General features: G+C 41.1%; 1 protein-coding gene across 4 annotated transcripts in view; it reads left to right on the top strand.

Annotated features, from left to right (window-relative positions):
* LOC119652975 (progestin and adipoQ receptor family member 4) overlaps positions 1-24,336 on the top strand; it is a 135,141-nt gene that overhangs the window by 37,574 nt on the left and 73,231 nt on the right. For all 4 annotated transcript variants that reach the window (XM_038057385.1, XM_038057384.1, XM_038057382.1 and 1 more), the window contains one exon: positions 5,848-6,427. In XM_038057385.1, the coding sequence (XP_037913313.1) occupies positions 5,923-6,427 (505 nt within the window). In that variant the 5' untranslated portion in view covers positions 5,848-5,922. The remainder of the gene's footprint in view (positions 1-5,847; positions 6,428-24,336) is intronic.

Below are 24,336 nucleotides of genomic sequence, written 5' to 3'. Positions count from 1 at the left end.
GTCGAGGAAAAAATTTTTGTTGTTCACGACCAGTGGCACGCGCACACGTCTGCGTTTTGAATAGTTAAACCTAAAGTGTGATATTAAAATAAAATATAAAAGTTTTCAATTGAAATCGCTCGGCAGTTGTAATTTATTTTGATTGCTGTGTTTAATGGGTTCGGCATGGCGAAATATACTTTAATGTGAAAAGAAGTGTTCGCACACGGTGTACAGAGTGATAAGAAAGGATAAGCACACAAAAGCAGAGCCGGCGGTCTAGTCCTTCTTCATTTCCTCGTCTTTTATGCTCTTGGCTTTTGGTTGACAGCCTCCTTGTCTTTGCGCAGACGTGTCTTTGGCGGCGTAGTCAGCTGTTTCCTTTTTTCCTTCTTCGCCTTTTTTTTTGGGCCCTGGAAACTACTTCGATAAAGACTCCTTCAGGCATGTCGTCCTCTTTCCGTTTTTTCCCCAGTTCGCTTTCTAGTGGGCTATCTGCGGTCGGTTTGACGCAAGCAGCGTTCTCAGCGGGGAGTGCGGATGTTTATGCTCTCCAATCGTCTTCCGTTGCTCTCCACGTTCGGCTATAGAAGGAGATGCGGTCCTCGAGTTCCATCAGCCCGTTTTTGACGCTTTTGCTGACGTTCCTCTGGAGGAACGTTACCGGCCGCATACGTTTCACCACTGCTGCGCATTTCCTGTTCTAGCTAGAATAGTCGACTACACTTGCATTCGGTTTGTGTCCAAATCCATCTGCTCAGGACTAGCGATTCTGACTGAGCTTTCTTTCGAAACAGGGGCACTACAAAGTATTGGAGTTGCCACCTCCGCACGGTCAGTCGTGCGATTTAATAAGGCTACGTCTTTATTTGGGCGCCCCGGTGTCACATCGGCTATGTCAGCCCTTGCTGCCTCTTTCACTGATCGCTGCGCACTCAGCTTTTCCTCCTTCGATTTTTTTTTTATAAATTTATGAATATTCTCCATGGAAAACAAAACAGCGCATCGTGTGCAAGGGAGCGGGCCGCAATAGTCGGGAGCGGGTGTGCCCTTGGGGATACAGCCCTTACCCCAGTTCTCTGAGGCCTGATCTACGCTTAGCTGATCCCGGAATTCACGGACGAATCAGCCCTCATTCGGGGCAACGCGGTCTACTAACACCGGTTCAACGTTCACTACCCGACCAGGGTCCCGAAGGGGCTGGTTCCTGATACACATCACAACTACCACCGCGGGAGAGCTACGCTCACATCACCCCGTCGACGTCGACGGAGAGTTGTCGACAGCTCCGGAGACTACCAGTGTGTCCCGACGTGTACCGGTCATTCGCGGTTCGCTCTTCACCGAGAAGCTTTCTCGAGACTACTACCTAAGATGACGGTATACTGCCAGCTAGGGGGTTACAACTACTTACTCGGGCACCTCGGGGACGTCACACTCCGTATTGTAAGCGACCCGTTAAGGGTCGCTGACAACCCCTGAGGAGCATTGCGCTAGTTTACACGGTTTATATTCATTTACCAAAATGTGTATTTTTTGTAGATCTTTGTCCACTGAGTGCGAGAAAAATATTGGAAAAATCTATCACGTATAGTTTGAAATATCCATATTAGATAGTAACACAAAATATAAAATAGAAAAAAATATAAATTATTATTCGCCTTTATTAGGCAGTGGGATTTGTATCGTGATTTGACGTCGGATACCAGTCGACTCAGCTGTGAATGAGTACCTGAGTCAAATCAGGGTAATAATCTCGGGCGAGCGCAATACTGACCACATTGCCTCCTACAGTGTCCTGTAGTGTACCGTTACGGCCTTGAAGGAAGTGCTCTAACACACTTCAAGGCCCTGATCCAATATGGATTGTTGCCAACGATTATTATTATCTTCTTCATCGTAATATACACCACACCTGTTACCTGCCGGAATCATTACGACTCAAACTCCATAAAACCGAATCGTTCCTATACCCCCTATGACGTAAATCTGAGGTCTGTGGACTCTTATATGTTTATAATTAAGAGCTTCATCTCAAAGCCATTATTACAAGATCAGCCGAAAACATAGTTTAGAGCTATAGACACCGGCGTTCCTCTACGCTGGAAATCGATTGGTGTATCTGACATTTACAATGTTAGTAGCAAAGCTGTTCCTCATAACTCGACGAAACGAGCGTTTGTGAACTTGAGAAAGTATTTGCAACTGAAATACAAACTGGAATAGGAGAAACAATTCAGCTTGCTTCTCGGCGACAATGATATTAACGTACAAAATGAAACAAATGAAAAGTGTCGGTGACCACGGTAAATTGATCCTTAACGGAGTTAAGAAGCTCTAAATTTATGACCTAGCGTGTCAAACCATCGTTGTTTCGGTCGAACTTTTGGTCGTTTCCTAAGAAGAATATCGTGTACTCAATGTTTCCATTTATGCATAGCTCGTAGTGTATCTATGCACTCGTTCTCTTTGAAACTAATGTAAAAACTGATATTTGCTTCAAAGAGCACTAAGACCTTCCATTTGATACCCCATACGATTTTTGCGCTCTATTTTACCTGTATGGGGACCCCCGTTAAGTTCAACGTGGACCAATGTAATTCACTGCAGTTCCAACCTTTCCGTCAAATTTCGTGACAATGGGTGTAACCATTTCTTATGAAAGTGCATGTGACAGACAGATATGTTTGATGACATTGACATGTGACAGACAGATATGTTTAATTTGTTTTCAACAAAACCTTAAAAAGGACTGCGGGATAGTAACTTATTCATATGTGGGCCCTTAGTACTTCACTCATACGTTAATTGTTCTCGTTAGTTATGCCGCCAGCACCATGGAAATCATGGTTTAAGAAGCAGTGAAGGGGATTCCCTATCATGCGTCCTCTTTAATCTGGCCCTCGAGAAAGTGATCCGTGATGCTGAGGTAAATGCAAGAGGTACGATCCTCTTCAAGTCCACCCAACTACTGGCCTATGCTGACGATATCGACATCATGGGAAGAACCACCCGAGACGTACAAACTGCCTTCATCCAGATCGAGCAGGCGGCCATTGAGGCGAGATCTTGGGCTGCACTTCAATGAAGGCAAGACCAAATATATGGTGGCAACGTCAGCACCGAAGACGAATCAACCAACAACATCAAACCGCACTGGTCAAACACAAACACCAAGAAGAATAAGGATAGGAGAATACAACTTTGAGACCGTTGATAATTTCTCCTATCTAGGGTCGAAAGTCACAACTGACAACAGCTACGATGATGAAATCCGCGCACGGTTGTTGTCAGCCAACAGAGCCTATTTCAGCTTACAAAAACTGTTCCCCTCGAAACGTCTCACCATAGGGTCAAAGCTTTTACTGTACAAGACTATGATCTTGCCAGTCTTCATGTATTCCTCGGAAACTTGGGTTCTTAGCAAGAAAAATTGTAAACTCTTGGCCACGTTCGAGAGAATAATTTTCCGAAGAATTTTTGGCCCCCTACGATTCCGTAGCCTACACAATGACGAAATCTATGAGCGATACCATGACCGTGCGGTTGTGGATAAAATCCGGCTCAAAAGGTTACGGTGGGCGGGTCACTTAATCCGTATGGATGAGGATGATCCCACCCGGAAAGTCTATAAGGGCAATATCTATGGTAGAAAAGAAGACGAGGCAAACCCTGCCTAAGATGAAGCGATGGCGTAGGCCAGGACGCCAGACAGTTTTTGGGGATATCGAAATGGTGGACCTCGCGCAAAACCGGGATGTTTGGAGTTCCTTATTAAGGAAGGTCGAGACCGGATACCGGTTGTTGACCCGTTGATGATGATGTAAAAACCATTCGTAATAATAATAAAACCACCTTCATCAGTGCAAACAAGTCTAGCGAGTGTATATGTATGTATATGGTCTATTCCTGTACATGATGATTGCACACACAACATTGGATCGGAAGGATCCATCCAAAATAGATGATGACTACAGGAGCATCAACTATTCGCTGCTGAACTGGCCGCACGTGCCTTAAGGACGTCTAAATTTTTGATTTTTTTCCAATTGTTTGTTAATGTGGCTGTATGCAAACGTTTTATAGCACTAATTTGGGTGGAGTTTTGGCACGTTTGCGACACGTTTTTCAGATTTCGAAACAACTGCACCGAAGTTAGGTCTCACTCTTTCGATGTAAAACACGTCCACTTTCCGCCAATCCCATTCCAAGTCTCCGTCGCTCTTCCTCTACCCTCCTTCAAAAAAAATCCCCTGCCATTTGAAATCTCAAATCTGAATTTCCAAACCTCGAAAGCAGGCAGGAAAATTACTTCAATGAGACAGAACTTACTGTAGGAGATCAATGGAGAAAAGGAATGCCGATAGGACAGATCCTTGTGTGATGTTTCCGGGAGGGTAATATTAACTGGAAAAGATAGCAGCTCATAGACTTTTCTGTTCTTCACGTAGCCTAGCAGGAGCTTACATATTGCGTAGTTTGTTGTATGGGCTCCAATTTTTTGATGCTACGAACAACACCGTCGTGGTCGCTTATTCCTTGTGACGTAAACGCAACACGTTATTGCTTACTATGAAGAGGTCTAGGAACCAATAGTATTATTTCGATGGTAGGTAGGTTGTAACGTAATATACTTGGAGGGTGGGGGAGCTCTGGGTGGACCAGCTATCATAAAAAGAAAAATGAGAGAAGAATTAGTAAGGGTGTTGTGCCAGAGCTGATGCTTACCATTGAAGTCTCCACCAATGACTAGTAGTGGTTGCTTCTTTAGTGTTATGGGATGCTTATTAAAGTGCTCTATTAATCAGAAAAAATCAAGTGGATATAGAGTTTAATTATGACAGTAATAGGGAGCAGAGGAATAGAAATGATGCCTTGGTTGTAATAGCCATTGTTGTCGTTTCGAAGTACGGAGCTTTATTGGGTGAAAGGATTGCAATTCCACCCCATCGGGTGTCTGGGCGATCAGCTCTTGACAACTTTATATTTCGGAATTGTAGAGTAACGGAGAAGGATCTCTGGTTTATGTGAAAATAGGAATAGAAATAGTTTATGACAATGATCTTTACTGACTACGGAGTTTATATTTGAATGAATTATTTTAAGATCGGTTTGTGGGGCCCATTTGATAGGCGAGAGAGATGAGCGCTAATCTCTTGTCCCTGTCAGAATTTAAAGTTTGATAAATTTTGATAATTTTGCACGACTAGCTTCTGAGCCAAGGTTGATGATGATATTGGGTCTTTGTGTTTTAACTATTTAAGCGCAGATATAGGTTCTTATTTGAGATGTTCAGATTGGGGTGCTAACCGGTTTGTAGCTCCTTGAGGTTATAATAAGTGGCTGAACTGGTTGTTGTTGACCGGCTCTGATCTTACTGTAGATAGGGCAGTTCTAGTAGTTTCTTGGGTCCGGCGTGGAATCGTAATTTACACGTGAAGAATTTTTTTTTCTTCTTTTAATACTGTCTAGGCGGGCATCCTACCCTTATACAATATTTGTGATCTCACTAATTGTTATCATAAGATATGAAAGAGCCGTTCTTCCTGCCCGACTTTTTATAGCGATTAACGTGCATGTGTTCCTTCATGTTTTGTTAGTTAAAACCCCTTTTATAATAGCCGCCATTACTGCCAAAGACAACAGGTACTCTCATACGAACGTGACTTCTAAATTATTCCTTCGAATTATCCTTCCTATTCTAGACATTTTGCAATATTATTCGGATGCTATACTCGCCAGATCTGCGATCCGCGCTTTACTAATTACGAAACTTGATCTTATTCAATGTTATTTAAGCCTACATATGAAATGAATGATAGCAAATGAATATTTTTTAACGGACCTTACTTCTGATTACGATTTCAGATTCGCATCGACATCCGGATTTAAGCTTCCTTTCGAAGTGTATGCAAACTCCAACTACTGTGTAGATTGTGAAAAATGCTACCGCATTTCGAGTGTAACGGAGACAATAGTGGTAGCGCTAAAGAAAATATCCTTCCTCAAAAAGTTATTGATGTACATAATGAAAACAATGGACACGCTAATGAATTTTATATGTCGGCAACAGAATTATCACAAAAGTCAACACCTAGTTGCTCGGTATTTAGTACACCCACTTCCGATGGTCTAAAATTAGCGGGAATATCATTATCGAATTCGTTACAAACACCATCGTTGCCCTCGCTGTCATTATCGTCTTCTTCGTCCGCATCATCAACGTCCTCGACGACATCGTTATCAACATCAAATGGAACAACGACTTCAAATAAGTTGAATGGCAACTCTGTGCAATCAGAATATCTACTGCAATGGAAGGATATGCCAAATCATCTTCAGTTTAATCCGTACGTGCTGACAGGATACCGTCCATTACAAAGCTTCAAGGGGTGTGTGTTTAGTCTGTTTTATTGGCATAACGAGACTGTTAACATATTAACTCACGGTAAGTAAACGTCTTTGATTTGAGTTCTTTGAGTAAGGAGTAATTATGGCGATCATTTCTGTTATCCTATTTTCAAATTGCATATGTACACATGTAAGGGTTTCGGGCTAAAACTTCACGAAGACAATTAAGTATATTTTGATACCGTTTTTATGGCCAGTACTTCTTCTTAGGATTGCAATACAATATCCTCCAACTGGGGGCTTCTAGCGATTAAATTAATACAAATATTTCGACCATATTTTCTTCTCCATTAGTATTTATTTTGATACGCATACACCGATATTTTGGGAAGAACTTACTCGTTTTTGAGTGCTATATTTCTCGATATAGGAGAAATGAGAATGGAGCAAGTTGCTTCCTCAATATCGGTATATGCGATATAAATGCTAACGACAGAAAATATCGTCTAATTATCTACATTACTATATCGTATTAAAATTGTTCAGGTATCTGCACCCCGTGATTTGTGGCTTAAAAATGCACTTAGATTCTTCCCTGCTTGTCGTACAAGACGACTAAAAGCAGCCTTCACATTTTGAAACTTTACTGCTACCGCAACAATAACAACGCTTGGGGCGGGAGTAGACCACACCGCTACGACATTTGGATATTAAAAATGGGTAGTGAATGGTTTCTAAAATGTGCGCACGTTCCTCAGAATGCTCGCACGTTCCTCAGAATGCTCGCTTTCTTCAACTCGAGCCAAAATTCTAAAAAATAAACGAAGTAAGTTAGTGAGACTTTGTCGAGTACTCCTCTTCCTCTTACGGCAATGTGTGAATCCAATGTCGGATTATTTCTGGCGGCTCTCGACACGCTCTCTAGATCCGGGAGCTGGTTTCTGACAGACTTCTAATTGCGAGATTCCGGTCCAGGTTAAGGAGCATCACACATGTGCAACGCTATGCATCAACGGAAATTTCCGATATACTAGAGAAGCAGAAGAAGTTCAGGGGAGGCTTCCGAAAGGTGACATCGTAATTGTTATGCGTGATCTTAATGTCAATGTAGGATCTGACAACACCTTGCTCGGACATCTGTTGGCGAAGCATGGTCTTGGCGGCCATAACGATAATAGTAATCCGCCTGAGAATATTGATGAGCTTTGGGTCGCCATCGAAAACTCTCTTTTGTCAGGTGCTACACAGGTTGTCGACCACGTCCCGAAGAGTCAGCATAGATTCTGACGAAATCATGGAAGCGGTTGATAGAAGATGCTATTGACGCGCTTGAAATTTGATATCGGCCATACCCCGGGAAGTTCGATGTAGTGTGCGCCGTGACTAGAGTTTATTGCCCCGGTCAGAGAAGCGGAAGATGTCTAAGTTGTATCACTAGAGTACGCTGACCTCATACTAATACAAACGAAGAACTTGGATGGCGTACAGGGCTATTACCCGTCGTAAGTGATGTTATCGAAATGCGGCATTGAGGAGGGGCGACAGTTGCATGGCTGGCTACGTCATGCAGAGAGTGGACTCTCTCAAGATGGCTGATCAGTGGGTCACCTCAAAAGCACTTGGCGCAGAACTGCAGAGAAGGAGTGTAGACGTGTGAGAAATCGTGGTAGTCAAGTAACCTCGAGCGATGGCGCGTAGTTGTGGTTGACGCCCTACCCCGGTAACCGATAAATGCCAACTATATATACATATATTTGCGCGACAAAAGAAGGGATATTTTATCTAATTCATTATCTGCCATCTTTCCTTAGAGGACGCAGTATTCGCCTGGGAACTCATCGTTGGGAAGTACTATATTTGCTATCTTTGCTGAGACCTGCTTTTTGCTCCACACCGCGCTGCGAATTGAATTTTTTCACTCCGAGAATTTCTTCATCCGTCCACAATGGTACTGATGGCGAGATACACCTTTCAGTACGTATAGATTGGACTTAGTTTAAATATATTGCATATATTCGGCTGACGTGCATTGCATAAGGTAAACAAGATGGTCTTCGCAAGCAACCTGTAGCTATGCCACGATCTGACTACTTTCAGCATTCTTCCTACCAAAGCCATACTTGAGCTGTATGCACCCATGTACTTTATGCTCGGTTTAGAGCTGATGATATGATTTAAGCCAGGGTAAAACTGTACATGGCCATGAGATAATTCGGTATCCCGACGAAATTAATAAGACTGACTAGGCTGACCCTGAACAATGTGCGAGGCCAGAGAAAAGCAGCAGGATCACTTTCAAGACCATTCGACATCAACAAAGGTCTACGACAGGGGGATGCCCTATCATGCGTCCTCTTTAACCTGGCCCTCAAAAGAGTGATCCGTGATGCTGAGGTAAATGCAAGAAGTACGATCCTCTTTAAGTCCACCCAACTACTGGCCTATGCTGACGATATCGACATCATGGGAAGAACCACCCGAGACGTACAAGCTGCCTTCATGCAGATCGAGCAGGCGGCCATTGATGCGAGATCTTGCTGCACATCAATGAAGGCAAGACCAAATATATGGTGGCAACGTCAGCATCGAAGACGAATCAACCAACAACATCAAACCGCACTGGTCAAACGGGAAGAATAAGGATAGGAGAATACAACTTTGAGACTGTTGACAATTTCTCCTATCTAGGGTCGAAAATCACAACCCATAACAGCTACAATGATGAAATCTGCGCACGGTTGTTGTCAGCGAACAGAGCCTATTTCAGCTTACAAAAACTGTTCCCCTCGAAATGTCTCACCATAGGGTCAAAGCTCTTACTGTACAAGACTATGATCTTGCCAGTCCTCATGTATTCCTCGGAAAATTGGGTTGTTCATCATCATCATCAACGGCGCAACAACCGGTATCCGGTCTAGGCCTGCCTTAATAAGGAACTCCAGACATCCCGGTTTTGCGCCGAGGTCCACCAATTCGATATCCCTAAAAGCTGTCTGGCGTCCTGGCCCACGCCATCGCTCCATCTTAGGCAGGGTCTGCCTCGTCTTCTTTTCCTACCATAGATATTGCCCTTATAGACTGTCCGGGTGGGATCATCTTCATCCATACGGATTAAGTGACCCGCCCACCGTAACCTATTGAGCCGGATTTTATCCACAACCGGACGGTCATGGTATTGTAAATTGGGTTGTTAGCAAGAAAAATTGCGAACTCTTGGCGCGTTCGAGAGAAGAAACCTCCGAAGAATTTTTGGCCCCCTACATGAGGATGAACGATTCCTTAGCCTACACAATGACGAGATCTATGAGCGATACCATGACCGTCCGGTTGTGGATAAAATCCGGCTCAATAGGTTACGGTGGGCGGGTCACTTAATCCGTATGGATGAGGATGATCTCACCCGAAAAGTCTATAAGGGCAATATCTATGGTAGAAAAAGAAGACGAGGCAAACCCTGCCTAAGATGGAGCGATGGCGTAGGTCAGGACGCCAGACAGCTTCTAGGGATATCGAATTGGTGGACCTCGGCGCAAAACTGGGATGTCTGGAATTCCTTATCCAGGCAGGCCTAGACCGGATACCGGTTGTTGCGCCGTTGATGATGATGATGATATAATTTAAAATTCGAATGCGAACGAAATTTCTCGTACGGTGGTTGTTTATGAGGATCGCTGTCGGCTTTTCCTTTCAAGTATGACTCCAACGAACTTTATACGTTGTGTTTAAGGGGTTACGGGGTTAATTCCACTTGTAACCTTGAAAAAATAGATTTTTATTGCGTTTTAATATAACTATCTGAGAATATCTCTTAAAAAATGTTAATTCGATTGGAATAAAATTGAGATATGACCGTTGAAAGCGAAGAATCCATACTGTAGACCATCTGAAGTTGAAACTTTAAACGCGATTTTCTATAAATTACATGATTGAAACCAAAATTACTCGGAAGCTACTAAAACGATCTTTTTGAAACTTGGCATTCTTATTTAATAAATAACAAGTCGGAATGCCGGTAGCTCGGCCCTTCAGGTATAAAGGATTTATGTTCATCTATGTGAACAACCTTGTATGCAGGTTTTCCCATTCGTATGTAGCTAAGAATGCAAAATATTCCGTCATATATTGCCAAACAAAATATGCGTATGTACATACAAATTAAAGACGTAAACGTGCACGAACATACATATATACACGTCCATCGGTCGAGCAGTTTTGGAGTAAATCGGGTGTGACAGACAGCCTGATGGACAGACAGACATCGAATCGATTTTAATAAGGCTTCGTTTCACATAAAACCTTAAAAATGTAGTGTTCTCTCGATAATAAATAGCCGTTTTACAGCTTAAAAGTGACCGATGTAAAAAATTAATATTTTTTAATTCTTCAATCGAACAGTAGTTTCTCCGAGGCCTGTGACTTAATCCGATCATCATATTTGTAACGACATTCTATGCATTTTCTTGGTCGACCTGTCGCGGGGCCTGTCACCAAGAGAGATCAGGTAGGATTTAGCATAGTAGAATAACTCCAACTATACTCTATTTATCTCTTTCCCTGATCTCAGCATTTTATTTTTGTTTTACTGAGGATAGTACAGAGTACGTTGCCTCAAACCCTCCTCCTTTACCTGGGCTTGGGATTGCAAAGTCGTTCCCTACGAGACCATCGCACCTCAGCATCGGCCGTTGATTGCTGTCCTGCGAATTAAGCCACCGATAAAACGGCGTGAGGAACGCACTGGCCCGCCGCGCATTAAATGGTGGCGATTTGGTGAGAAGAATGAAGAAACGGTTTCACTCATACGATTGCCAACCATTACGAATGTGGAAGAATCATGGAACCAAATGAAAGACACGATCCACAAAGCGGCCTCTGCAACCCTCGGGGTCACCAAGCCGGGTAAGCAGTACATCAACCGAGATACTTGGCTTTGGAATGATGATGTTGAAATGAAGGTCCGTGAAAAGAAACGCCTCTACCACAAATTTCTCGACGATAAAACGCCTGCTAATTGGCAAATTTATAAGAATGCCAACCGGGAAGCAAAGAAAGCGGTCGCTGTCACCCGAGCGAACCATTTCAAAAATCTTTACGATAAACTGGACACTCGGGATGGCGAGAGAGATCTGTATCGACTCGCTAAAAGCCGTGATGAACGCACACAGGATATCGAACACTTCTGTTGTGTTAATGACAAGAACGGTACTTTGCTTACCAACCGTCGAGCCGCAACGGATAGATGGCGAGAATACTTCGAGCAGATTTCAACTGAAGAATTTGCTCATCCTCCACTTCCACAATCATTGCCGACATTTGGAGCAGTTCCACCAGTCAGCGCAACTGAAGTCGAGGAGGCAATAAAACAAATGAAATCGGGGAAAGCAACAGGACCTGACGACATCGCATCTGAGCTCTGGAAAGCGAAGAGCTGGGACCCAACACTGTGGCTCAGTGAATTCTTTAACCGGGTTATTCAGGAAGGAAGAACACCATCTGACTGGCAAGAAAGTACCACTGTTCCAATATGGAAAAAGAAAGGTAGCCCAGTAGAATGTTCAAATTACCGTCCGATCCGGTTACTTTTCCATACCATGAAGATTTTTGAACGCATTCTTCACAACCGTATTCGCGAAATCGTGGAAATAACCGTGAATCAAGCCGGATTTGTCAAGAACTGCGGAACTACTGACGCAATACACGCTGCTCGGTTACTCATGGAGAAACACCGTGAGAAGCATCGCCCTCTTTACATTGCCTTTCTGGATCTAGAGAAAGCATTTGACCGTGTACCACACGAACTCATCTGGTATGCTTTACGACAACACTTGGTGCCAGAAGAACTCGTGCGCTGGGTTCAATTGCTCTACCACGATCCGAAAAGTAAAAGTTCGAAGTATGGCGGGTGTATCAAAACCGCTGCTTGTCTCTGTTGGAGTTCATCAAGGAAGTGCCCTCTCACCACTTCTCTTTGTCCTTGTTATGGACACCGTCACACGGGATATCCAACGTCCAGCGCCCTACACACTGCTTTATGCAGATGATGTTTTCCTAGCATCTGATAGCAAAAATTATCTCGAGCAAGTTGTTCAAAAATGGAATGATCGCCTCATGCAACACGGTCTCAGATTGAATTTAAACAAAACTGAATTTTTGACGACCGATCCCCATGAAACAGGCACAATCACTGTCAGCGGCAGTGATCTGTCCAGAACTGAGCGATTTAAATACTTCGGGTCAACGCTATCAGCCAATGTAGAGCTGCGTTATGAAATTGCTTCACGCATTAACGCAACCTGGATGAAGTGGCGTTCCACAACTGGTGTCCTTTCTGATCGACGTATCAACGAACGTCTCAAATCTAAAATTTACCGCAATGTCGTCCGTCCAGTCGCTCTCTATGGTTCTGAGTGTTGGCCGACCATAAAAGACAATGAACGGCGTCTTGCGGTAATGGAGACGAAGATGCTACGTTTGACTAGTGGCGTCACACGTTTAGATCACATCCGAAATGAGGATATCCGCGATCGTTATGGGGTTGCACCGATCGTGGAAAAGTTGCGAGAGAGGCGTCTTCGATGGTATGGTCACGCAATTCGTGCAAACGAGAATTCACTTGCAAAGATTGGTCTGAACATCGAAGTCGATGGTAAACGACCAAAAGGCAGACCTAAGCAACGGTGGCTTGATACGCTGGATGGGGATTTGAAAGCCTCGAGATTGCACCCAGATCAGGCATTCGATAGAGCCAAATGGCGAAGCGGATCACGACGAGCCGACCCCGCTTGTGAACGGGACAAAGGCTGAAGAGAAAAAGAAGAATCGAACAGTAGTTCTCACTGCCATTCAACTAAATCCATCGAGATTTTTTAGTTCAGATGTTCAAGCTTGCCACATTTTCAGGCACCGCAATAGGTAACAATAGAAATACATTTTATTTTACGGTCATTTGTAACATAATTGTATAATATTTTTCACTAAAAAAATACTTGAATTGATACTGCCAATTTCAATGACCTTGGTTCTCAACAACCGGTGGAAATAATATGAATAATAATGATATAACGGGAAGGTGGTTTGTTTGGCGGGAAAAACGTATTAGCCACATTAAAAAATAGTTCCCATTCCGATGCTTATAGTCCTTCTGAATAAAACTATTTAGTTTTTCCTTCTACAAAAAATTTTTATTACTCGTACATACGTAGTACGTAGCACGTAATATATGCATATATTATGTGAGATTATCCACTTGCGGGTGATATTGACATTCAGAGTCTTGAATTTGTAAAGAAGCGACAACTTTGACCTATTATAACTTTGTTAGTAATAGTGCGATTCTCGTCTTTCCACCTTGTCTATTTCCTTTATGTGTTTTGTTTTAGCCAATGTAAAACATCTCACAATCTTTGCAGTTGATGTTATATATTCCACTTTTCTCTTCTTCTATTAATGGGTACTTTTCGCTTCCTAATCGTCTTGTTAATGTTGCATCTCTGCTGGATTCAACCACTTTTGTATTATATTTTCCTAGACAAGGTTCAAATCCGTAAACATGTTTGGACAATGGTATGTTGCTTGTTTGAAGAATATTGTATGTTGGTTCTTCCATATTTGGGTTTTTCTATTGTTTCGTGCTGTAGCCGTTCTTCATTGCTGTATCAAGTATGTACATTCTTTCTTTATGAAAATTTGCCTTGGCTATGCAGAGACGGTGAACCATTGATTTGTAGGCAGCCATTGTGTTACAGTATGAGCCGTGGTTGCTATTATCGTTCTTTGAGTCGCCGTTGGTTTTCTATATACCTCGAATTCCAGCCTCCCACTGTTCTCCATTATTCGTAGATCCAAGAATGGTCGAGATCCGTGTTCTTCCCTTCCAATTGAAAATTGAATATTCGGGTGTATCTTGTTAATTCCTGTCAGCGTTTTCTCGACCTTATCCTTTTCCACTATGGCAAATGCATAATCGGCATATCTGAATCATGTTCTCGGCATTACACCCTTTTCTTCAATAACTGATTCAACATATGCCATAAACATTTGTGTTACAAGTGATGATGTTGGGTTGTCAGAGGACGGAACCGGAAGTGATAAGATGCCAGATTAAATGCGCATAGCAGAAAAGCTTTGACTTTTGATTAAGGTGGTAAACCACTAAACAAGATATCTATATTAGAGAAGTAGTGGGGGGTTCTCGTAAATTTTACTAAAGCTGTTCGATTCAACACAAAATGGTGAGTTGCCAGCTTTGTTGCAGAGGTTTTTTAAGGTTTAATGTCAATTCTCTGTTTGTCTGCCTTTCACGCACACTTCTGCCAAACAGCTTAACCGATCTGAACGAAATTTAGTGGACATATGGGAACTATCAAATCCCATGCATACAGTGAGTGGCATCAATTGATGTGGAATTTAAGGGGGCTCGCCATACATGTAAAGGGGGATTTAAACGAATACAGTCATGTGGAGTATCAAATGAAAGGTCTTGATTAGTACTTTTCGAATCTGATATTAGTTTTGACGTGAATTGCAAAGTGCGTGAGAAAAGAGTCAAAATGTACACACTTAAAGTGGGACAGGACTCATTTTCGGAAATTACCCAACCAAAAAATCCGAAAAAAATCACGAAGAAGCGATTATATATAATCTAGGCCACAAAATACGTCGCATTCCGATATTAGCTCAAATAAACTTGCTACACTACCGTGAGTAACTGGATAATATGGTAGTTAATTTCTTCATGTTTCCTCTTAAACTACAACCTAATAAATGAGCCTGTGCGAACATCGACTGCTGCTGCTTGGCCGGAGTTTATTCGACTCTGACCTTGCAGCATTCTTGCCATCTGTGTGCCCTTCCATACGTTTCTTAAGCCATGCAACTTTTATTCAGCCACTTTTAAGGTTTTGTATAAAACATTTGTATGAAATCTAGGCCTTCCAATGTGTCCAATTTCGATATCTCAAATAAACTTACTAATAATATATTCCCAACTTTTAGAAATTGACTGAAAAACCCCCGTTAAATTCACCGCAGGATTATTAATTTTGCACCAGCATAGACGCCATTGTGCATACGTATGCAAAGTTTCATGGAAATCCGGCTATTAGTGTCAAAGTTATAGCAATTCAAACTTACCAATTTCATGCCAATTTACTGCACCCTGAGTCATGCAAACAAAATGCTGACGTCATAATTCACGAGAATAATTAACATTCGTGTAAAATATTAAAATTCTATTCACAAGCAACCGACTTCCCCCCAGCCCTTCTTAAGGCTTTGTTCAAAACAAAACCTTACTAAAATCGATTTAATGTCTGTCTACCTCATCCGATTTACTCGAAAACGAGTGAATCAATTGTCACGAAATTTGGTGAGAATCTGCAAATCCCTTTATATAGCGATGGGTGCCGTTTTGTGTTGATTTTGAGGAGGGCTCCCCGTACATACGAAAGGGGATGTGTTAAATTCCTTTCCACTGACAGTAGTCATGTGGGGCATCATCATCTATACGAAATCTCAATGCTCAAATAAAGTTAATAATAGCGTATTATTATACAAATACCGAATTGGTGTCAAGGATAATATAAGGCATAACCTTAGTTTGAATAAAATTCAACAATAAATTGGTCTTATATGAGCAAGGGTGTCCATGGGAATATTTTAAGTTTTCAGTTTCTGCTTTCGGTGAACTTCTTGGCATTTGCTAATAATGTTGAGCTCCTAGTATGAAGCGTTTGGAGTTAGCAATAATCGATAGAGTACTTTGCAGAGCAAATTATTTGTATAAATAGCTGCTGACGCAGTTGGATTTTAAATTATTATGCAAGTGCAACTGTCACGCACTCACTCACATAGGAAAACACGAAACCTTTTATACCTGAAGTTTCCCTGTTGTTCACATTTGCTGATAATATTGAACTCCTAGTGTGAAGCGTATGATTGACTATTATCAATACATTGCTTTCCAGATCAAATTATTTGTGTGGATGGCTCTTTTAAAAAATAGAACGAAATTAAATTTTTAAATATATACCCCCGTAACTGCCCTGCACTCCATCGTGCCTCACGTAGGCAAACAGAAAACCTTTAACACATGAAGCGTCTAACTTCTGGTTTCCCCGACTTGTTTTGGTACAGCTTCGTGGCCGGATCCATAACTACAACAATGTAAAAGATACAGTACTGAAACAAAGGAATCTATTAGGTGTCATAACAGATTCAGCAGTACATAGGCCTTCTTTATTGATTTTTGCAAAAATGGGATGTTTTTGCATAAAAAGTTGAAAGGCAAAAACTCCCTGACAAATTATCATTAAAAATTGGACCACGCAATATAAAGGCAAATATGAAGGGCAAGCTGTTCTGAACATCAGTAAAGATTTTAAGTCCGTCGAATAAAAATTGTACTGATAATGATAAATTCCTGTTACATTTAACCTGCAATCGTGCACCATACAACCGGGGACTATCGTCCTGCTCTTAGCTTCTCTTCTTTAGTAGCTTCCGTTGGTTCTCGTCTGTTTTGAGCACCGGACAAGCATGTCTCCACCTATGATAAATGTTTGGGGTTCTGCCCCGTATTTGAATTATGGATGCAAAGTCATTGTTACTTCCAATTGCAGCTCTTCTAGAAAGCTGAAAATGAACTTACAGAGTTGCAGATAGAAAGCTTTTGTTTAGCATAGGAACGAGTCGGTATTGCCATATTGAGTAGAAAGTTTCCATTACATTAAGGAGATAAAATATTGTACCTGGCTTGCGATTAGTCTCGAAAAATAAGTCAGTGTTCAGGATGAAGAGGACATGCTTAGCCGAATGCCCTGCTCTGTTAGCAAACTGGTAGTTCGAAGAAAGTTTGACAGAAATTCTTCTATTGCTAATGAAGTTATAGTCGATCAAATATGGCTTTCTTTATATGGATTCATTCAAGACCCATCGCAAATGTAACGCGTTGTTAGGAGCGGGGAACATTTTATTGCTAGTATTATATTATATAGTATAGTATATAGTATAGTATAGTATTCTGGCCAAAGAAATGAGTGTCCTGTATAATGCAAGACATATGGAGGGGCATGCACGGCGTAGAAATGCGGCTAGGTCAGAGTCGCTTGATCTCTGGCAACGCAGATGGGATGAGTCTGCGAACGCACAGGCTCATTCCCAACATTAGGGTGTGGCTTGAGCGAAAACATGGGGAGACCAACTACCACATTACCCAGTTCCTCACGGGACACGGTGGTTGCTACAGGCAGTATCTGCACCGCTTTGGGTTGGATGATTTTCCGAACTGTCCCAGATGCGATGGCATACCGGAGGATCCAGAGCATGTGATGTTTCACTGCCCACGATTTGCGATGGAGAGAAGGAGCTTAAACCAGGTGCTGGGCAGGAGCGGGACCCCGGAGAGCTTGGTTATTGAGATGCTGGAGTCCGAGGAGAAGTGGCTTGCGGTTGCAATCATCCAAATCATCCAAATGCAGGAGGATGCAATCATCCAAATGCAGGAGGAGTTGCTGAAGGAACAAAGAAGGAGGAAAGCTGCGAATAGAAGAAGGATGAGTGCCTAAGAGCAAACCTACCCCGCGAAGTAATACCTCAATGGTGGTCCCGCGGGGCTGGGGCTGGAGAGACCGGGGGTGGTTTTTAGTGGGTGTGAATCCCACACGCGCCCGCTGTAGTTCCGGCGTTCGGGCGGCGGAGCTGCGGCAGACGTGTCTTTCTAAGATTTTCCACCTCCGTGTACGCACAAAAAAAAAAGTATAGTATAGTATGCTATATATAGTATAGTATATTAGTATGATATATTAATAAAACAGCTACTTTTACCCAATAATTTTTGTTTTTAAGGTTTAGTGGGTAAAAACATTATTAAAATCGATTCAATGTCTGTCTGTCCATCTGTCTGTATGTTTCTCGGTCACACCCGATTTATTAGGAAACGGCTGAACCAATTGTCATGAGGTCTATGAGGCACCAACAACAAGTAGCGCCATATCTTGTTTAGTTTAAGGGGACCTCCCAGTAACTATGAAACGGGGATGCTAGCTTTTTTATCACAGAATATGATCATATGGGGTATCAAATGAAAGGGTTTAATTAGTGCTTTTTGAAACTGATCTTATTTCTGATGCTTGGTGAAGCATACGGAAGGCAGGCCTAAAAATGTGTTCTTGTTCTAAGAACCAGCCGAAAAATCTGAAGAAATTTATGATGGTGCAACTGTATAAAATCTAGGCCTCAAAATACATCCCATTCTGATATCTTCTCAAATAAAGTCAATAATAGCATATTACCACATTTTAGAAATTTACCACATTTTAGAAATTTACCATTTACCATTTTTACGTCCATCCTAGAAGTACGAAATTTGACATCTCCGTAAGTAATACTTTAATACAAAATTTTGAAAAGTTGGAAAAGAACTGTTATTAACAAAGTTATAGAAGGTGAAAATTGTGTATTTCACGGGAATTTATACCAATCTAAGGCATGCATGGCGTCATCATCTTATGAAGTGAACTCATTTAAACGGCGGAGTTGGATGTATCAAGGAATATTTTGAATATTTAGCTATTTACGAATGGAAAAATTTGCATACGAAATTTCTCACACAAGATGAACAGAAAACCTTTATACCCGAGGCGTCCAGCTTCAAGTATTCCGACTCATTATTTTAGTTGGATATGGTAATGTGGGGCATTGAACAAAACGAGTCAGTTATCAATTACAAATAAAAAGTTTTTTTTGGATTGAGGAAATCCACCGTTCACGTGATGACGGACCAGACCAAGAGGGGAGAAACTTTCTCCCACGGGTTTTAGTTCACGGACTAGGTGTTTCGACGAATGCGCAAGCGGTCTTTTTTTAAAAAAAATGGATGCTGCCAAAATAGAAGGGTCAACATTTTCAGTTAATGAATTTGATAATCGTTTGTATGTGTTCTTTACAGTGAAATTGGACTTCTCTACAAAAAATGTGGGTTGCTGTTGGGCACTTCTCCATTTGTAGTAATCTGGAACCGAATATGCAAACGCTCTCCTTTTTGTATATTTGCCTCTATTGAATCACGATTATAATTTTACCTTACTATATATTAAAATGGTGGAGTTGTAAAGAAAAATCTTCAAAAATCACTTCAAGTTTAAATTGAAAATCCGGTTAGGAAATCATTAACAAAAATAAGGACTGCTCATTTGTAAAATAACGTGTTAAAATTTCAGTTCACTCGGTTCAACAGGATTTTAGTTGTATTTCCCATCAGAACGCGAGTTTAAAATTTTCAGTTTGTATGTTACAAACGAAAACTTTAAACGAGCGAGCTCTTCTATTTGCTGTAACTTGGTAAATATTGTTACGTACTTGCTTTAAGTAGATCCGTATCACTGGATTGCGTAGAACTAGATAAAAACTCATTCTATAACTGCCCAATAAATTATAGAGCAATTCCCTCAACTCGAAGCGTATTTATAACCGACGCATTTTAGTCTACTTTTGAAACTTGACCGACGCCGAAGGCCGACCTCTGACGTTTTTATACCTCGCGGAACATTCTAGAACGACATATGAACAGTTTGCTAGAAAACCACTTTGCACCTTTGATACTGGTAGGTTTCATGGTATTCGTATTGACATCAACAAAGTTATAATACCTCAAATTAGTACTTTTCATGAGAGAATTACCAATTATTGTACGAGTATATTCGTTAATAATAGACCCCCGCGTTGGAAATTAACTATATGGTTTTTTATGCCGAAATAGTAGTTTCACCTGCCCAATTACCATATCCGTTGACCATCTACTGAAGTTTCTTGATGCGATTTATGACGTCACATACAATGGCGTGGACTTTTCAGTGCATTTGAATTTGGTTGAAATTTTAAATACTGATAATTAATTTTAAAAATAGAGTTATGTTTTTCAAAAAGTCCCTGGAAAGTTTTGTTAGATTGCATCATAGTAATGTTTTTTTGTCATTAGTGAAAATAAGGTGGGGAGTCTATTGGAGACACACACAGTACACTACAAACCATTCTATTTCATTACCAGCTGCTGAAACCGTTTACTTATATGTGCGTTGGTTTGGTGTATAAATTCGCAAGTGGCTTAACCGCTTTTTGCGAGTTATAGTATTTGGATGGGGGCCAAATGGCATTTTGATGGGAGCAATACAAGAATTTAATTATGATTTTTACTCAACTGTAAATTGAATTCATATGAAAACATACAGTAGCATCAAGTTTGATGTGAATTCTAATACTCTTAGCAAAGTTAAAGCGCCGAATTTGAATTCACTCCATTCTAAAAGATCAAGAAATATCAGCACCACAATGAAGCCAATACACTACATATACTATACCAAGGTCTTATACCTATATCAGCGGAACGTGATTCTTCTACGTGTAAGCTATCGGAATTTTTTTTAAAACGCTTGCTGCTGAATACTATTTTCTTCTTCTTTTTGTTCAGCCTTTGTCCCGTCCTCAAGCGGGGTTGGCTCGTCGTGATCGGTTTCGCCATTTTGTTCTATCCAAAGCCTAATCTGGATGCAATCGCGAGGCTTCCAAATCCCCATCTAGCGTATCAAACCAGCGTTGTTTCGCCGGTCTTTTGGTTGCTTATCATCGACTTCGAGGTTCAGACCAAATTTGGCAAGTGAATTCTCGTTAGCGCGAAATACGTGATACGATCACGATCAGTGCAGCCCCATATTGATCGCGAATATCCTAATTTTGGATCTGATCAGAGCGTACAAACACTCAGAATGATAGAAGGCGACACGGCAGATAACACTGCTGCAAATTTTAGACTTGAGACGTTCATTGATACGATCACAAAAAGCACCAATTGTGGAGTGCCACTTCACCCAGGTTGTCCTAATGCGTGAAGGAATTTCACAACGTAGTTCTCCATTGGCTGATAGCATTGATCCGAGATATTTAAATCGCTCAATTCTGTGCAGGTCATTGCCATTGACAGTGATTGTGCTAGTTTCATTGGGAACGATCCTCCAGTTTTATTCAGATACAATCTGAGATCGTGTTGTATGAGGCAATTTTTACATTTTTGGACAAGTTGCTCGAGATCATTTTTGCTATTGGACGCTATGAAAACATAATCTGCATTAGATATTGTGTAGGGCGCTGGAGGTTGGATTTCCCGTGTGGCAGTGTCCATAACAAGAACAAAAAGGAATGTGTTGGTAGGGCGCTTCCTTGATGAACATCAACAGAGACACGAAGCGGTTTTGATACACCCGCCACATTTCGAGGTTTACTTTTTGGATTATGGTAGAGCAGTTTAACCCAGCGCACTAAGTACTGTTGTAGAGCAGATGAGTTGTGTGGCACACGGTCAAACAGTTTCTCTAGATCCAGAAATGCAATGTAAAAAAGGCGATGCTTCTCACGATGTTTTTTCATGAGTAACCGCCCAGCGTGTATTGCAGTCTGTAGTTCCGCATTTCTTGACAAATCCGGCTTGATTCACGGTTATTTTAACGATTTCGCGAACACGGTTGTCAAGAATGTATTCCAACATGTTTATGGTGTGAGAAAGTAACCGGACGGTAACTTGAACATTCTGCTGGACTACCTTTCTTTTTCCTTATTGGAACTGTGGTACTTTCTTGCCAGTCAAATTATGTTCTACCTTCCTGAATAACCCGATTAAAGAATTCACTGAGTCACAGCGTTGGGTTCCAGCTCTTCGTCGTTTTATTGTCTCCTCCTAATACCTACAATATAAGAGAAAAGGTTAAACATGATTCAAATTATAAAAATTTTGTCTAATTACTGTTTTCCAGATATTCCTTACAGAACTAAATTAACGAAACTCTATTCCTCTTGCTGATGTAAGACTTTCTTCTAGCTATTGGGCCAAGGAAATTATCTTTTCTGAGTGCATTTTTAACTGTTTCAGCACAAACATCTTTTTTCAAATCAAATTGTATCATATTTTTTAGTTCATTCGCCGTTTAAAAAGGATTTATTCAGACTTCTTTAACAACACGTTATTGACTTTTTCCCCCTGACCAATTCTACTCTTATTTTGCATTCGATAATGTCCTTGACACCGTTTAATAATATCGTGAAGAGTAGAGTGACTTGGAGCAATCACTTCTGCGATACTTCGTACAGTTTCACCTTTCATGGAGAGTTTCATACTCTTCATGGAGCTTTATTATCAGGTTGCGTAATTCAAATATTGTTTGTTTTAATTTCGGAGTCACCGCTTGCTTATTCATCTCTTTTAAAAGAACATTTGAATGTTGATTAAAAACGCCAACTCTTGCAATATTTTCTATTAACGACACATAGCTTTGGGAAGAAAGTGCAGTTTCTGCTGCGTCATACTGCCAATTCTTGACTTAAATGTTGGCTTATTTTTGGTTGTCCGAGACTCGCGTAAAAGTGAAAATTGCCGGTCCTGCTCTCAATCGATCAACCGGTATCGGTTCCGCTGATTTCGTGCCAAATGAATTTTCAATCGCCTCAGCCAACACAACTGTTAGGCCTAGATGGTAGGATTTTCATAAATGAAATGATTAATTTTTTAAATTTTAAATGATTGATGTAAATGAGTGTTCAAATGGAAGAAAAGGGGTGAATAACATATATTATTAAATGCATTCCCTTTTAAGATTCTTCCTCTTTTTCTGCAGTTTTGTCCCGCGGGGCGGGGTCGGCTCGTCTACATTACCGCAAGACGCCGTTCATTGACTTTTATAGTGGGTCAACACTCAGACCCATAGAGAGCAACAGGACGGACGATATTGCGATAAATTTTCGATTTGAGATGTTTGTTGATAGGTGGATCACAAAGAGCATCAGTTATGGAACGCCACTTCATCCAGATTGCGCTAATGCGTGAAGCAAGCTCATAACGCGGTTCGCCATTGGCTCATAGCATTGACCCGGGATATTTAAATCGCTCAGTTCTGGGCAGGTCACCGCCGCTGACAGGACTGAGCGTTGAATGGAAATGTTTATGCGTTGTATGTGTACGTTACTTGAAACAAAAATAAACATGCTCAAAAAATGAATCAGCCTTTGTCCGATTATGTGTTTGACCCACTGTATATGCAACCCTTTTCCCTTTCTGTACACTAACACACATATTTTTTCACTCGTCATACTTCCCTGTTTACCGCATATTTCCATCAAGGTTCAGAATATTCATTGTTATGACAGTAAAAATTCCATTTATATTGCCATCACGATATGGCTTAATTGCTTATCCTTGACCTTAAATTTTATTTTCGTCGCCGCTCCGTTACACTTTGAGCATGATATTGTTTTATTTGGCGTTTAAATTCTGGCTAGTTTTAATGGAGTTGGTGGCCAAATCGTCGGATATTTTGATGAATATAAATTATTTCTCAAAATACCTAGCACTCTACTTTTCGCTTTTTTGGTTGTTTACGTAAAGGTCTCGTGAAATTGACAATGTGTGCATGTATTACGAATGTGTTATACAGAGTTAGTATTCACGTGATGTCGGTTGGAATAAATACCACCTTTGAAGCGTTGGTACGGGAAGGAAGAATTTATTTATCTCCTTCCTCTTAGTCGGTTTTCAGTCTGACTGGTCATGGCACTATCTGTATTAATGGGTAGAACATCGAAGGCATCGATCAATTTGTCTAACTTGGTGGGGTTGTTTCTGGTGACGGTGGCATCGAGCTTCAAGGATAATGGCAGTCAAATGCAGTGGAATCTCGATAATTCGTATTTCCGGCTAATTCGTACAAATCCGCCGGTCTCCAGTGTTAACTTTCTTTATTTTGCACTCCCGATAATTAGTAATCCCCATATTTCGTATCAAATCGTCAGTCCCTTGACGATACGAATTATCGCGATTCTACTGTATAACATTATTTGTAGTAACGAAATTGAAGTAAATTTTCATAAAATACGGATGAATATCCATTCTGCGATGTAGATACATGGTAGGATTCAGTTGTACTTCCTGTTTTAATAGAAATTGATAGAAGGAAAAAAATTAAATAA

Source organism: Hermetia illucens, chromosome 3 (assembly GCF_905115235.1).
Source record: "Hermetia illucens chromosome 3, iHerIll2.2.curated.20191125, whole genome shotgun sequence".
NCBI classification, from domain to species: Eukaryota; Metazoa; Arthropoda; class Insecta; order Diptera; family Stratiomyidae; genus Hermetia; species Hermetia illucens.
The sequence above is the reverse complement of the archived record's forward strand: the minus strand, read 5'-3'. Positions and strand labels throughout refer to the sequence as shown.